At 53.3% G+C, this 15,670-nt stretch overlaps 1 protein-coding gene and 1 long non-coding RNA gene across 3 annotated transcripts; both read left to right on the plus strand.

Moving 5' to 3' along the window:
- Positions 1-4,197: 4,197 nt before the first annotated feature.
- LOC147346164 (uncharacterized) lies at positions 4,198-5,284 on the plus strand. 2 transcript variants are annotated; one of them, XR_015153996.1, is made up of 2 exons: positions 4,198-4,335; positions 5,122-5,284. It is a non-coding gene; the product is annotated as an uncharacterized LOC147346164 (long non-coding RNA). The 2 variants fall into 2 exon arrangements; XR_015153997.1 differs by lacking the exon at positions 4,198-4,335 and adding an exon at positions 4,532-4,639.
- Positions 5,285-6,002: 718 nt separating this feature from the next.
- On the plus strand, positions 6,003-14,281 carry TUBB6 (tubulin beta 6 class V). Its single transcript, XM_086373262.1, has 4 exons — positions 6,003-6,082; positions 6,310-6,418; positions 8,001-8,111; positions 12,971-14,281. The coding sequence occupies exons 1-4, from the start codon at positions 6,026-6,028 to the stop codon at positions 14,032-14,034; spliced, it is 1,341 nt and encodes a 446-aa protein (XP_086229388.1). The 5' UTR covers positions 6,003-6,025; the 3' UTR covers positions 14,035-14,281.
- Positions 14,282-15,670: the final 1,389 nt, after the last annotated feature.

Genomic DNA, 15,670 nt, shown 5'->3' on the forward strand with positions numbered 1-15,670 from the left:
CACATCTTACCAGGACTGGCTGGTTGTGCCACGCAGCTGGCCCTGCCCATGCTGTCCTTGGGGGCTCTGCTCTTCCTGTGCAGACAAGTCCCATTGAATCCTCCATTGGCCGTGTCTCCACAGGCCTATTCTCTCACATGCTCATGGACAGCTTTCCCCCATCATTTCTTCCTTAATATTAACATGAAAATATCTCCAAGTTGTTTAACAGTAAGCATGATGGTGCTTGCTATTTGCTCCCAACTCATGGCATTATTGTCATTGTTATTTTTTGTCTGCACAGATGTTCCTAAAACCTCATGAGGATTATAGGATTATACAGCTAATCGTTGTTCAGTTGTTCAGTCATGTCTGACTCTTTAGGACCCCATGGACTGCAGCAAGCCAGGCTTCCCTATACACCTAACAGTGTTCACAACACAGTAAAGACTGTTGAAGAAAAGAGGGAGTAAATCAATGAATCATCATTAATTACTCAAATAGTATCCCACCACCAGAGCAGGCAGAACCCAGCCCTTGACCTCAGCACTTTTTTGGTCAGCAAGTGGGTCTGAGGGCCAGGCAGGTCCTAGGGACAGTTCCCGTGTAAACAAGTGGAGCATTTTCTCTGTGCTTGCCATCCCTTCAGCATGGTGCTGTGTCTGCTCTTCTGTGCCTTCTTCCTTTTCCTCCTCCTGCCCTCTTTTTCTCTCCCTCAACTAAAAGGTGGAACTTACTGCTTGTTCTGTCACCTAGGTCAATATTTTATTTTGTATTTTTTTTACTGGGTAGGTCACTGGTTTATTACAAAAGGATGTAATTCAGGACAGTCAGATGGAAGAGGTGTTCAGGCCAGGGCACAGGGAAGGGGCATCAGTTCACCAATCCAGAAGCTCTCCTGTTTTTAAATAAAAGATTATATATTAACATTTATCCATCCCACACACAAACAACTACCTTCCAAATCACATGATCACTTAGATCGGTTTCTATTTTGCTTAAATGTAACCTGAATTTTTTAGAGCCCAGCAGTCCCAACGAAGCAAGCAAGCAAGCCTGTCTCCTACAACCCTGGATAGAGAGGTACCAGCTCTCTGTCAAATGTCTGCTCTGTGCCCAACGCTGGGAGAAGGCTTTCCACACCCCCACCATCTGCCCAGCGGCCCTGCAAGGCTGCAGCTACAGCCATGTCCCCGTGTGGGAGGGCCAAAGTGAAGCCCACCTGCCGGACCACAGACTCCCCATGGTACTGACCTTTCTTAGTGGCAAGTTCTGTGCCCCCAAGGAGAGAACACCAAAAAGTCACAGAGGAGGGGACAGAGGATGAAGTGAAGCCACCAGGGACTGTCCTTGTACAGGGGACACAGAAGAAAGGGTGGGTGGGTGGGGTGCTGGGCAGAGCCGGCAAGAGAGCCCCCCACTCTGATGCTGTCCTGTGGCTCCCAGACCACCTCCACCTGGAGGGGCTCTGGCCCCCAGTGCTGGTGAAGGCCTCCCTCTGAGGAGGGTAACACTGGGGCTAAGGAGAGATGGCAGGAAATGTATCCAAATGTTATTAACCAAGTAATGATGTTTGGGGGTTGGATGTTGTCTTTTGTTAGTTTTCAGTCTTTTCCAGCTTTCCTGAAGCTTGTCTATTACTCCCTGTTTTTAAGAATGGTGGTAAAACCATATCACCTGAAATGCACCACTGTGGCCATGTTTAAGTGTTCAGTTCATCCACATTGTTGAGTATAGGTCTCCAAGATTTCTTATCTGGAAAAACTCATTCCTTAGTCTTTAATGGGAAAATGATATCAAGACAGTTTTAAAAATATTACCTGCCACAGCTAGGCCTGAAAGCTGCCGGGCCTTGGCCGGTTTAAAAGCCCTGGTGAAGGCGCGTCTCCTCACCTCCCCTCCACAACACTTACCCTCCAGAGCTGGTCTCCCTGGGTGGCCCCTGGGCCCCCACCCCGCCCAGTACCTGTGTCCCCCCCACTCCTGGCTGATGGCCACTGCCTCTGTCCCAGCCCCGCACACCCTGCCCTGTGTGTGTGAGATAGGGGCCAGGGCGCAGGGGAGCTCTGGACGCCTGGACGGAAGGTCCCCCACCCCCTTGGGCCACAGAGGGAGAAACGGACTTCGAGGTCACACAGCTTGTCAGGGGGTCACTGGGAACCAGATCCCAGGGTCCTGTCACCCCCTTCAGAGCCTTTCGTTCTAGAAGAACTGAAGACTGTTACACTGTGCCAGAGGTCAGAGAAGATGGTCAGGTCAGAGCCGACCATGTTATGTCTCAAAAAATAACAAACACAGAGGTGTGGCTGGGGAAAGCCATTGGGTTAGTTACATGTGAGATACTTTTCCTCTTTGCTACAGAACGTGGCAACAATTCTGTTATCCAATCACATCTGTTATAAATTTGATTTATTAGACTTAGCTTTTACACATGAATTTCTTCTTCATTGTGAACTTCCTGGATACATGCTTACTTCTTCCTTAAAAACAGATGACTCATACAATCAGATTGCATTTTAGGTGAACTGGGTTTTGTCTGATGTAAGCTAGGATGGGAGTCGATCAGTCGTAGGATGTGAGAGCCGGGAAGGATCTGCCTCAAGAACCATCCTCTCTGTCAAGCGTCATGTCACATAAGGGTATGATGGTCCCATGTCATAAAACTTGTCAAAACCTGGGCTTTTAACTGAAAATCAGGTCAAAGGTGGCCATCAGCAGCCTGGCCCTGAGCCTGGCCTCTTCAAGGTCTTTCCCCAAGGACTCCTCAGCACGTGAAAAGGATGGACCCCACCTCCCCTGTTACTGTGCATTTCAGACCTGGGCGGGGAGCAGTGAGACCTGTCCCAGGGCTGGGACAGTGGCCCTGGGTCCTCACCACGCGTGGTGACTGTGGAGGAAACAGGACAGGGTGAGAGGCTGAGGGAGGCGGAAGGCGAGCAGACAGGAGGCAAGGACCCAGAACTCTGTCCAGATCCGGCCCTGGGCATCACCCCTCCCACTCGGGGCTCTCGGGGCTCACGTGACTGCTGGCACATGGGGACCTCAGGACTCACTCCCTGCCCCAAATTCCTGAACCTGCTTCAGGGCCCTTCCTCCTCCCACTGGTGACTGTGACACAGAATGTGGCCTGGGGACAGCCGTGGGAGGGGTCGCCCCTATCCCCGCCACTGCTGTGCAGACACAGTGAAGCCAGCACTGCAGACAGGAAGGTGCTTCCTCTTAATAACAGGCTCTATGGCTCCTGCATCCTTCCTGGCAGCTGCTGGGTCTGTGGCCTGTGTGTGCCCTTGCTCTGGCCCGTCCACGTTAGGGGTGGCCTCAACCACAGTGGCAGCCTCTCAGTCCCACCTTGCCTAGTTGTCGTGCAGATTCCCCAAGTACAGTACCCAAGTTTCCAACACTGAGCCCTGGTCACTGCCCCACCCTCCTTGCGGTGCAGGTGGCAGGCTGACATTCGGGTCAACAGGGAGTGTCCATCAGAAACTCCAGGAAATCAGCCTCCTCCCATTGGATCCACGTGACAGCAGTGTCCTCAAAGCCAGGGTGACATCTATTCTCTGGCTCCGATGAAAACCTTGGAATGAAATTCCACCCAAAGGAAGAGCTTTGACAAGGTGGTCATTTCGGCAAAGTGCTGAAGCTGCTGATGTGGACACTTTCCTTTAAACCACAAAGGGGCTTGATTCACAGGGACTGAGTGACCAGAGCTGAGGAGAGACTCTTCTAGGCGTGTCAGGCCCTTGCTGCTTGCACCAGACTCTGCAGCAGCTTTGATAAAGGGAGCGTTTCCCCGCAGTCAGTCATGAAACTCAGCAACTGCAACACACAGGCCTAGTAAGGGCGGGCGCTGGGTCTTCCTGGGCTCTGACGGGAGCCGGGGGTGGGGGCGGGTGCTGTGCCCCCGACACCTAAGCTTCCCCAGATGCCCTGTGTAGAGATGCGCGGGAAGCTACAGAAAGGCAGAGAAGCAGAACTGCGGGGGCCGGTTGGAGGTCAAGGATGGCAGGGCAGGGATCCTGAGGTTAAAGAAACTGATCCCTGAAACTGGGAATGTTTGAAAAACTCCAGAACAAAAAATTTCCAGCTGTCCCCCTTTTTCAAACCATGCACATTAGGACTTTCCCCAAGTTTTCATGTACCTAAAAGGAAACCGCTGGTTCTAATGACAGGAGAGCCACTTCCTCTTCACAGGGCATTTCCACTTGGCCTTGGGGAGGGGGTGAATGGAGCCCCAAGTCTCCAGTCTTCTCACCTGAAGAGTTCACAGGGAAACTGGGCATACTCAGAAGGAATGTCACAGGGCTCAGACCCCCCCAGGACAAGCTCTCCTTTACAGACACGGCCAGAGGACCTGAGGTAACACAGCTAACTGGAAACAGAGCCGGGGCTGAGATCCAAGTCACCCTGACTCACAGAAAAGTGGTCATTCCTTCTGGCCACACAAGGCCATCTGGAAGGGGACCGCTGCTCCAGAGAGCCTAACTCACCCCTACAAGTGACCCTGACTCATGCCTGCCTGGCACACCAGAGGCATTTGTGGCTCAGAATACCTGTGGGCCGCCTGAGCAGCTGGGTTCCCCACAGGAGTGGCCTGGAGAGTTCTGGGTGTCAGTCAGACAGCAAGCCCTAGAAGCCCGCAGTAGGAGTCCAGGCTGCTGGGGTGAAAGTCCCTGGGGGGAAGGACCACTAAGCAGGGAGGGTGGGGGCCCAGGACCCTGCCTGATGCCAGCAGCTGAGGAGTGAAGCCTTTCCCCGCTGAAGGGGCTGTGGGCAAACATGGCGGAGGGGTCCCGCTGCGCCTTGTCAGCAAGGGAACAGGGAACCGCAGGCCAGTCCCCGAGGCCAGGGAGGGCTGAGATCATTCCGTAGGGAATCCCCGACGCTCCGTGGCCCCGGGGAGAGAGGGGTCACCGGATCTCTCTAAGACTGACACTTCGTCCTCCAGCTTCGCGCCTGTCCCCAAGCAGGACGCCCGCGTCCACATCCCCCCACCCCAGCAGGCAAACGAAGGCCGGGACTCTGAGGCGGGGAGAGTGAGGGAACCGTGGGGGATGGGGGAGGCTTTCCTTCCAGACTCGGGAGGGAGAGGCTGCTAGGCTGTGCAGGGCGTGTGTGTAAGTGTGTGTGTGTCTCCGTTTTCAGGTTTAGCCGTGTTTTCACTATAACCTGACTCCATCACGAACGGTTCCGACTCGTCAGAACTGAAGGGCACTAGTATTTCAAGACGGAGAAGCAGTAGGCCGGGGACGTAAGGACTCGTGCCCACGGCTGAGTCGGAGCGCAGGGGTCAGAGTCACCCCGAAAAGATCTACTCCCGAGTCCCTCGGCCTTTCCACCGGCTGGGTTTGAACCCGCGGCGCGTGTTGACCTTGCGGTCCCAGGACCCACGCCGGAGGCTCCGTGCAGGCGCGCCTCCCCAGTCGGCTCCGCCGGACCGAAGCGCGGGGAGTCTTCGTTCTTCCTCCGGGCGGCGTAGCGAACCGGGGAGCACTAGGGGAAAATTGTCCTTCGCTTCCCCGCCCGCCCGCTCGGATGGGCGCCCCAGGAACCCGCTCTTTCCCCGCCCGGCTTCCAGGCGGGCATCCCTCCACTGTCCGCTGGTCGGCTCTCCCTCTGGGACCGCGCAGGGTGGAGGCTACCCGGGGAGGACGGCCCGAGGGCGCGCAGGGGCGGGGTGCCTGGGGCGGGGGGAGGTCTGGGGGGCGGCGAGAGGAGGCGGGGAAGAGCGGATGGAGGCGCACCCACGGATGGGGCGGAGTGGGGGCGGGGACGGAGGGGCCAGGGGGAACGGGGGCGGGAGGGGAGGACCTGGTCTGGCTCAGGAGTTAGGAAAGAGCACGCGGACCGGGTGCCTGGGGGACGCCGGGTGTGGGCAGGGCGCCCGGACCGCGGGGCAGAGGGGGCGCGGCCTGGGGGTGGGGGCGGGCCCGGCCATTGGCCCGGGCGGCCGGGGGAGGGCCGGGGAGGGGCGGCCGGCGCCGGGTGGGGGACCCGAATGCCCGGGCCGCAGTCGCCGCGCCGTCAGAGCAGCGAGCGCTGAGCGGCCATGAGGGAGATCGTGCATATCCAGGCTGGCCAGTGCGGGAACCAGATTGGCACCAAGGTGGGTGGGCGCTTCCCCCCCCCGCCAAGCCCTCGGGCCGGGGCCATGCGGGGCACGGGCGGCCGAGGGGGCGTCACGGGGACTCTGCCCTGCTGCTCCCCGTCCCCGAGGCCCCGGAGCGGCTGAAGTGCGCCTGGAATCTGGCGGCCGCTCCCCGCGCCCCGCCCGCCGGGCCGGCCCTGGGGGACCCTGGCTGACCGTCTGTCCCCCGCCCCGCCCTTTGCTAGTTTTGGGAAGTGATCAGCGACGAACATGGCATCGACCCGGCCGGAGGCTACGTGGGTGACTCTGCGCTCCAACTGGAGAGAATCAACGTCTACTACAACGAGTCCTCGTGTGAGTGGCGCAATCTGCCATACCCCCCCAGACACCGCCTTCCCCCCCGGACCCCGCCATCCCCCGGACCTGGCCATCCCCCCCCGGACCCCACCATCCCCCTTGGACCCCGCCATCCCCCCGTCCATCCCTCTCTGGGACCCCGGCACCGCCCTGTGGGACCCTTGCCATCCCCTGCCCCCACCCGTGGGCCCCCCGGCGCGTGGGTGGTTCGCGCTGGAAAAATCCTCCCGGATGTAGCCCGGCGCCCGGCTCCTCCCTCGCTCCCCCTGGGGCGGGAAATCCGCCGTCGGTTGATTTCAAACAGGCTCTTGGCCTCTCCTGGTCTGAGCTCTTGAACCTGACCTGTTAGTGCTGTGAAATCAGCTTAGTGGGGCACGTCCGGCTCTTTTTTTTTTTCCGGTCTAAAATTTCTTTCCTAATGAAGGTTTTTGGCTCAAAATTTGAAAAACACTACCTCAAAAGATTGTTCTAGCCTTTTGCAGACCTCCAGAAAGACTTTACGCCCACTGGAAGATGGACCTCCAGACGGACAGGGTCTTTGTCTGGCCGAGTTTAGTTAAAAACTCCAGGCTGTGGTTTATCCAGGTTTAAGAATAGTACCAGCCCTGTCCTGGGGAGCTTCATAGGTATCCTGGTTACTTATGTACTTTATTTTTGTAACAATGTTTATTGTAAAAGTGATACATGACATTCACAGAACAAACACAAAAGGAAGGTGTTGAAAAAACACCCAGGATGTGACAGGTGCTGCCGCTCAATATACCCACCTGTGTCCCCAGCCTCAGAGATAATCACGCTGTCTTTAGAGTCACTGCTGGTCATCCACAGGAGAGCTGGGAAGAGCAGGACACATAAACCATGGGGTTTTATTCATTAAGCAGCTATGACAAAAGGTCTGGAAGAGCAGGCATGAGTGGTGAGATTCCTGGATGGCACTGAGAAAAGGCCAGGATATATGGCACTTGCTGGTCACCCCCAGGCCACCCTGTCTTCAGCCTGGGTGTGTGAGGAGCAGAACAGGAGGTGTAGGACAGTTCCCAGTGCAGTCCTTGTGACCCCACCCTCACAGGAACCTTCTTGCCTGTTGGCATGAGCACATGCTCACTTGTCCATAAATGAGACAGTCCCCCAGGAAACAGCCGTGGACACACTTGAAACAGGTGCACAGACCTGCTTGTGGGTTCACATGCGTGTGAGGGAGAGAGATGCAAAAGTGTCCTGGCAGCATGGCTGCTCACTGCAACAGGTATGGGTTATTTCTGCGGAATTAAAAAGTTGAACTGTGCACGAAGGAGGACTGGGAAATTCAGGCGACAGGAAGTCTAGAGACCTCGCTTCTCATCCTGCCTTTTCTGGGAACTTCCTGTGCCCTATGCCTGGGCTGGCTTCGTCACCCGGACAAGTCCAGGGTAGATTGTGTTTTCTGAGGCTCCCCTCCCCCAGGGCTGAGACTCTGTGACCCTAAGAAAGCCTGCTTTGTACATCGCAGGCGGCTGTGCTGGTGGGACTTGCTCTGCGGAAGTGTGTTGTCCCAGGAACCAGAGACTGACTCTCATGGGTGGGCTCCGTTCTCTTCCAGCTCAGAAGTATGTGCCCAGGGCCGCCCTGGTGGACTTAGAGCCGGGCACCATGGACAGCGTGAGGTCCGGGCCTTTTGGTCAGCTCTTCCGGCCTGACAACTTCATCTTTGGTAGGTTCCGTCTTTCCTGCTTTCTTCTTCCTCTTTTTTATTTTCTAAACATCCAGCTAATTTGTGTGCAAGATTAAAAACATCACATGGCATAGAAAAGCTTAGAATGGAAATCAACAGTCGCCAGCCCCATCACAAGGCAGCTTCTTGAAGGAAAGTAACCTTTGATTCTCTAAATGAGATGCTTACTAGTAATAATTCTTGATTTCAAAACATTTTATACATTTTTTTCCCTCTCATAAATTACTAGCATAAAAAGACGATAATAATTTGTCTGTGGTTCCTATGTTGGTCGTCAGTGTGTTTATACCTGTGTTTCTTTTTCCATTGTCTATAGGCTGTTCTGCTTTCTTTCCGAAAGCTAGTTCCATATGAATTGTTTTATCGGGTTTGGGCAAATCTTCCTTTCCTCTTTCTTCACCCAGAACATGATTATAGCACCTGTTCCTCTGCAGACTCCTAAAGAAAATTATGTAAAATGTAATGAAGTGGCACTGTTAATGTGACCAGCCTCCAGCACTTTGGAGCCATGGTTTTGGGGAGTCAAGGCAGAATCTTGGGAGATCTTATTGGTACATAAATTGATTCCCTTGGATTGGACTCAGGCCTTGTGACCTGTTTTAAAGATGATTCAGCAAGGTACATGCTCATGATGTATAAAAGACCTTGTGGCATCATCTGCTTCCCCATCACCGTGGCAACCTGCACAAGTAGTGGAACAGGTGAAGCTTCTAGTAATTTGTTCAAGGGTTTTTGTCACCTTTGATATTTCAAATAGACCAGGAGAAAAGGCTCTGGTGCCCCTTTTATTACGGCAAAAAAAATCTAAATTACCAATACTTTTATAGTCCACAAGTGGGGAGATTTAAATTCTTTATCTTTTCCTAAACTTGACTCGGTAATTGTTCTCAAGCAAAGGTGCGTCTAGATCCTGCCACCAATGTGGTCACCACTAGCTACATGTGGCTATTTAAATTTAATTAAAGTTAAATAAAATCAGTCTACTTCTTCAGTTGTACTCCACACATTTCCAGTGCTCAGTAGCCAAGTGTGGTTGGTGGCCACCACATTGAACAGGGCATAGCTTAAATACATCTAGCTATGCCCTGTCCAATGTCACTGCAGAAAGTCGTTATCAGACAGCAGTGCTCACAGCCTTAAAAGATATGTACTAGATTAGGGGAATGAAGACTGTATCTATATGAAATAGCTACAAGAGTGATTTTTAACAGTTGACACTATTTTTAACTAAGAAAATAACATGTTTGGCCATGGAGAACTGAGAGGACCAGCATGTCTGAACTCATTCTGTGTGCTGTTGGCTCAACAATTGTTTTTAAGTCATTATCCACTTAATAAAAGAGTCTGAGTTGCCTGCGGATTCACAGTAGGTGAAAATAGTTTCACCCCATTGCCTTCAGGGTGGGTGAATTTTTTAAAAAGTGTCATTCGGTATTCAGATATAGTTTGAAGTGATTAAAATAAACACTGACTTGAAGTAACTATAATTTAAAAAGTGAAAGTTCTCTGCATTTGAGTTTATGCTTTAGAAAGCCACACCTTGACAGCCAGCCAGCCTGGACACCTGCACAACCTTCTCTCTCTGCCCACTCTTGGCAGACCCCTCGGGAGCAAAGCGCACCAGCGAGCAGCATGGCTCTCAAATGTGGGAAATGCGGACCTGGCTACCCTTCCCCTCTGGAGGCCATGAAAGGACCCATAAGAAAAAAAAAAAGAAAGCCACACCTTTTTCTTAACAAACTGCTCGTTGCGTGGCAGCTATGCCTGTTAGTGGAGAGAGTTTTGTGGGAAAGAGCAAAGCTCTAGGAAGGTGGACCTTAGGCTTCTTTGTACATATAACTTTCTCTCCCAGATTCAGGGCTGGAAGGGAGTCAAAGAGCCTGGAGCCCCAAGACTTAACCCACACCCTGTGTGAGCTGGAGGTGAACCAGGGCTGGGCTCTGAGGCCTCGGGGATCACTACAGCATGGCTTCTACAATCTGGAGCCGCTGGTTAATGTCCCAACCTCTGATTGCAGAAGACGTTCAACTCCTGAGCCCCAAATATTTAACTGGGAACGTCTGTTGCTATGAGACAGTGGCAAAATATTTTCAGAAGCCTCCAGCTTCCTCCTCTTGGTTGAAGGCAGAGAAAACTTCACATCTGATCACTCTGTAAACACCCAGGAGACCAAGGGACTGTGTGAACTGGAGGCAGCAGAGGGTCCAGGCCGAGGGGCTCCACTGACCATGGCTGTGTATCACTTTGAGTCCCCACTGCCCCCCAGTCATTGGTTTCCACGTGGTTTCAGTCCTTGTCCTCAGGGCAGCTGTAAAGTGGCATCAGTTCTACCCCAGCTCCAGGTGGGAAGCTGGCCCAGCTGTGTGCTGGCTTGCAGGGGGAGGTGGCGGAGTCTTGGGGACCTAGGCAGGATATGACGGTACTCCAGCCTCATACAAGGCACCCAGCCAGGTTTCACTGTGGAGAGGCAATGTTTGTGAGCAAGAATGCAGTCACCTCCTGGGGGAGGCACCTCCGAGGGGCTGTGCTCCTTGTAGAAAGCAGGGCCGCCCTCCAGAGTCTGTCCCTCTCAGCCCAGGCTCGCTAGCCTTGATGGTATCACTCTGCTCACAGTATTTAGGTGGTTCCCTCTTTTTGTAGGACTTTAGATGTTTCATCACTAACAGTCAGTACCTCTTAAACTTACTGAAGAATCACAGCATTTCGGTGGTTCTGTTCTACAGACTTGCATTTTGCACCACTGAACTTAGCACTGACAAATGCTGTAGAAGATCCAAAGACGTTTGAGCCAAGACTCTGTCCTGGTCTGAGGCTGGCCTCCAGGGGTAACTGTAGGTTCCAGGGGTGTCCTGAGTGGGCCCCGCCCCCGAGTGCCCAGTGCCTCCTTCTGCTGTGGTGCTAGGAGGCACCACCATTCTCCGTGGTCCATCCCGCTGTGTCACCACCCCCAGCTGTGTTTCCCTCATCATTGCATGGGGGTTGGGGTGGGATGGTGGTGAATTGTTGCCACCAGCAGGTGTAGACAGAAATCAGGGTAATGTCTTTGGTGTAAGGGGGAGAGGTGAGCACAGTGCAGTGCCAGCAATGCCTTGACCCCTCAGGTCCTCTTGTTTTCTGAGCCCACCTGACATAGCCAAACGCCCTGCCCCCTCATCCTTCAGCCATGGGACCACCGCAGTCTATTTTGTTCCATATCGAGGGAAACTTTGATAAAGAAGCTAATGGATCTATTTTTTCATTTTTTATAATACATGATTCTTCTTTTCAAAACCAGATTTGAAATACCCACACACTAAAGAAATATACTGCCTTAAACAGCCTTCCTGACTTCCTCTATAGCTGGGTTTTTCAGCTGCACCCCACACTGCCTTCTTACCAATGAACAGGAAACAGCAGTGCCTTATCTTTTTAACTTGTCATTAAATAGGTCTGTGCATCATTTACTTTTTTATTGCTTTTTGTAATGTACCTTACCATGTGCTCTAGAATTCAGTTCTTGATGGTTTTTCTAATGTCCCTTAAAATGCATATTAACGTATTGATTTGAGTTGAAGACTAAAGCATGTTTTTCTGATAGAAAGTAGGTGCAATCTGGGCTTCCCAGGTGGTGCTAGTGGTAAAGAATCCCCCTGCCAATGCAGGAGATGCAAGAGACGTTGGTTCAGTCCCTGGGTCAGAAAGATTCGCTGGAGGTGAAAATGACAACCCACTCCAGTATTCTTGCCTGGAAAATTCCATGGGCAGAGGAGCATGGCGGGCTACAGCCCATAGGGCTGCAGAGAGTTGGACATGACTGAGCAACTGAGCACCCACACAGGTGCAATCTGGATTATCCACCTGGTAACAGGGCTGCCTTGCCAATTAGGCTACATCGCCAATAGTTTTCATTATCTGAATGAGCTAAATCTGCAGCCTAAAGCATTGACAAAAATATATTTGAAACATTTCATTAAAAATCATACTGGCAACGTTGTGTTGGAATTAAGATTTCAAAATTTCCAACCTTTTGAAGTATACCAGACCACACAAAGAGCCTTTCAGTGAAAGAACATCAGGTAAATCTGGTGCAAAGCCTTTTGGAATCTTTCTGCTGTAGAAGGAAAGTTATTGATGCAAGTCAGGTGTTTCCAATTCTGCTTCCAGAAACTTGACTTTGGGGCTGAAAGGTGGTTAAAAATACTTTCTGATGGTGTAGATCAGTATTTAGTTTTTGGCATTTAACTCTGAAGATCAAATAATTGAACGAAATTGCTAGAATACAGTTAATTCTATTTATATGTTTATGCGAACAAAATATCTCAGTGTTTGTTGATATATATGTAAAAACAAAGAATAAGGAATAATGTGGATGCCAAACCTGGTCTCAATCTGGCAATATTTGATGTTCACACTCGGATAAATGAGCTAATGGAAAAAATATAGTTCCTGATGATGATGAACGAGGGGCCCCATTAAGGAGGGAACATATTACTGTTTTGAAAAGGAAGTATTTGTACCTAGTTCAAAATTCAAGAGAGCCCAAAGGATAGGGGAAAGAAGTTTGTTTTCTTAATTTATGCTTTTTGTTCCTTTGTCTTTTACTTTGCGGGAGAATTATCTTTTTAAGAGTAAGAATGAAATTACCAAGTCAGAACGTGAGTACATCTTAAAATTGGCAAATTTCCCTTGTCTGAAGTGGCCAGCCACCCTCCTGTGCTCCAGCAGTGCTGAGGGCCTGGGGCCCACCTCTCACTCTGTTATCTGTTTGCTTCATGACTTGTCTTAACTGTACTGATGGCCCCTCACAGCAATCCCTGTAGCCCTGTCTGAATCACGTCCCCTCTCTTGCTTGACCCCAGGACAGACTGGCGCCGGCAACAACTGGGCCAAGGGCCACTACACGGAGGGCGCTGAGCTGGTGGACTCTGTCCTGGACGTGGTACGGAAGGAGTGTGAGCACTGCGACTGCCTGCAGGGCTTCCAACTGACCCACTCGCTGGGTGGCGGCACCGGGTCTGGGATGGGGACCCTCCTCATCAGCAAGATCCGCGAGGAGTACCCTGACCGCATCATGAACACCTTCAGCGTGATGCCCTCGCCCAAGGTGTCGGACACGGTGGTGGAGCCCTACAACGCCACCCTGTCCGTGCACCAGCTGGTGGAGAACACAGATGAGACCTACTGCATCGACAATGAAGCGCTGTATGACATCTGCTTCCGCACCCTGAAACTGACCACCCCCACCTATGGGGACCTCAACCACTTGGTGTCGGCCACCATGAGTGGCGTAACCACCTCCCTGCGCTTCCCGGGCCAGCTCAATGCCGACCTGCGCAAGCTGGCCGTGAACATGGTGCCCTTCCCACGCCTGCACTTCTTCATGCCTGGCTTTGCCCCACTCACTGCCCGCGGCAGCCAGCAGTACCGGGCGCTGACTGTCCCCGAGCTCACCCAGCAGATGTTCGATGCCAAGAACATGATGGCAGCCTGTGACCCGCGCCACGGCCGCTACCTGACCGTGGCTGCTGTGTTCCGGGGCCCCATGTCCATGAAGGAGGTGGACGAGCAGATGCTGGCCATCCAGAACAAGAACAGCAGCTACTTCGTGGAGTGGATCCCCAACAACGTGAAGGTGGCTGTGTGCGACATCCCACCCCGGGGCCTGAAGATGTCGGCCACCTTCATTGGCAACAGCACGGCCATCCAGGAGCTGTTCAAGCGCATCTCAGAGCAGTTCTCGGCCATGTTCCGGCGCAAGGCCTTCCTGCACTGGTTCACGGGTGAGGGCATGGATGAGATGGAGTTCACCGAGGCCGAGAGCAACATGAACGACCTGGTGTCCGAGTACCAGCAGTACCAGGACGCCACAGCCGATGAGGGCGAGGAAGCTTTTGAGGATGACGAGGAAGAGGTCAACGAGTAGAGGTGTGTCCTGCCTTGGACACCGAGGCTCAGAGGTCTTTTCTCCAAGCCTGGTGTGTCTCCTGGCCGCCCAGGAGAGTCCCGTCTAAGTGTGGGGACAGTCCTCTCACAGGGGCGGCAGACTGTCCTGTCTGTCATCTGGGATGGAGGGCGTCAGAAGAGCGGGAACTGGCATCCCTGCCCAAACATCGGACCAGAGAGGACATGAAAGAACTCATGGGCCATAAATAAAGGGCTAAATAAATAAACCTCACCGTCTCTTACGTGTTCACCTGTGTCTGGGAATTAGGGGCTAGGAACGGTGTGCTTTCATCCCTACACCCGGGACTTCCAGGTGCCGTCTCTTAATGGACTTGCAGCACTCAACATAGAGACAGCCTGTACACGATTAACCTAAGTGCTCCCCTGTCTTTTGGACTCTGCTTCCCTAACAGTGCCCCACCTCCCGGGGAGCAGCCCACTCCACTCAGGGCAGGGCTTCCTTTCAGTTGGAGGCCCTCAGGTGGCCCTGAAACTTACTGGTGACCAGATGACTCCTTGGGAAGCAATGCACCCCAAATAAAAGCCTGCGTCCTGGTTTCCAGCCAACACTTAAATCCCCACAGGATCTTTCATCTCCTGCGCGTGGCCCTGGGCTAGTCTGCCCAGCCTCCCCTAACAGCCCTGCTGGCATTTGGAGGAGACACAGAAAATGACCCTCAGGCTTCCTGTGGGGGACACACAGGCTTGAGGTGGGTGGGGGGCTGTGCCACGACTCAGAGTTGCTGTGGTTCTTCCTGGCGATGTAGGCCAGCAGGAAGGCCCCATGGGGAGTTGGGAGGTGGCTAGGGCCGGAGGGGTAATGGGCTCTAAATAAGGATCCCTCCCACCCGATGCTCACTAAGTGCCCTCTGCCCTCTGAGGCTCAGTCTCTCCGGGGCAGCATGCTCCCTTCGCAAAGCCTGGCTCCTCCCGAGTGGGCAGTGTCAATCCAACTGCTTCAACCCAAGTGATGTATCACGGTGCGTGGAAGCATTTGAGGCTAGTGCTGGACCCCTGCCCAGCCTCCCAACATGCCGTAGGCCCCCAGGAACTGCTGAGCCACAGCCCACAGCGTCCCCATGCAGTTCTGTGTCCACCACGCCTTGCACAAAGCACTTCCTCAGACACGCAGCATGACTTGACCCGAGGTAAGAACAGATCCCATTTTGCAGGAACCTGAACTATTAATACTTTGTGAGACCACAGTGAACATCTTTCCCCATCCCTCTGCATTGCAAGGCCCAACGGAGCTTGGAGGAGAGACAGTGTCCTGAGCACGTGCTAGTTGCCAGGCCCTGACTCGCTCATAATCCGCGGGTATAGATGGGAACCACACTGAGGCTGTGGTGGCCACACTGGGGCTTACTGGCACCATGCAGGACCCTTGTATAATGCCGGGGAGAAGTAGTCCCTCCTGAAGGGCATCGCGCATAGCCCGGAGCCAGGCCAGGTCCACACTTGGCACCGCCTGGGAGCTCAGCCTTGATGGCGCCCACTGGCCCCTCTACCCACAGGGCCCTCCCAGTCCACAGGCTGTGCTCAAGGAGCACCTTGTCATCCCTGAGGGATAGGGACTGTGGTCGGTACCCATAGCCCTGGCTCCCAGGATGCTGCTG

This window comes from Bos grunniens, chromosome 24 (assembly GCF_055505025.1).
Source record: "Bos grunniens cultivar Pamir isolate PY7600 chromosome 24, Bosgru_T2T1.0, whole genome shotgun sequence".
NCBI classification, from domain to species: domain Eukaryota; kingdom Metazoa; phylum Chordata; class Mammalia; order Artiodactyla; family Bovidae; genus Bos; species Bos grunniens.

Bases quoted from the DNA above. Each gene is read 5' to 3' on its own strand.
- TUBB6 (XM_086373262.1), top strand. From the start codon at position 6,026: ATGAGGGAGATCGTGCATATCCAGGCTGGCCAGTGCGGGAACCAGATT. The intron at 6,419-8,000 runs GTGAGTGGCGCA...GTTCTCTTCCAG, and splicing joins CTACTACAACGAGTCCTCGT to CTCAGAAGTATGTGCCCAGG. The intron at 8,112-12,970 runs GTAGGTTCCGTC...GCTTGACCCCAG, and splicing joins GCCTGACAACTTCATCTTTG to GACAGACTGGCGCCGGCAAC.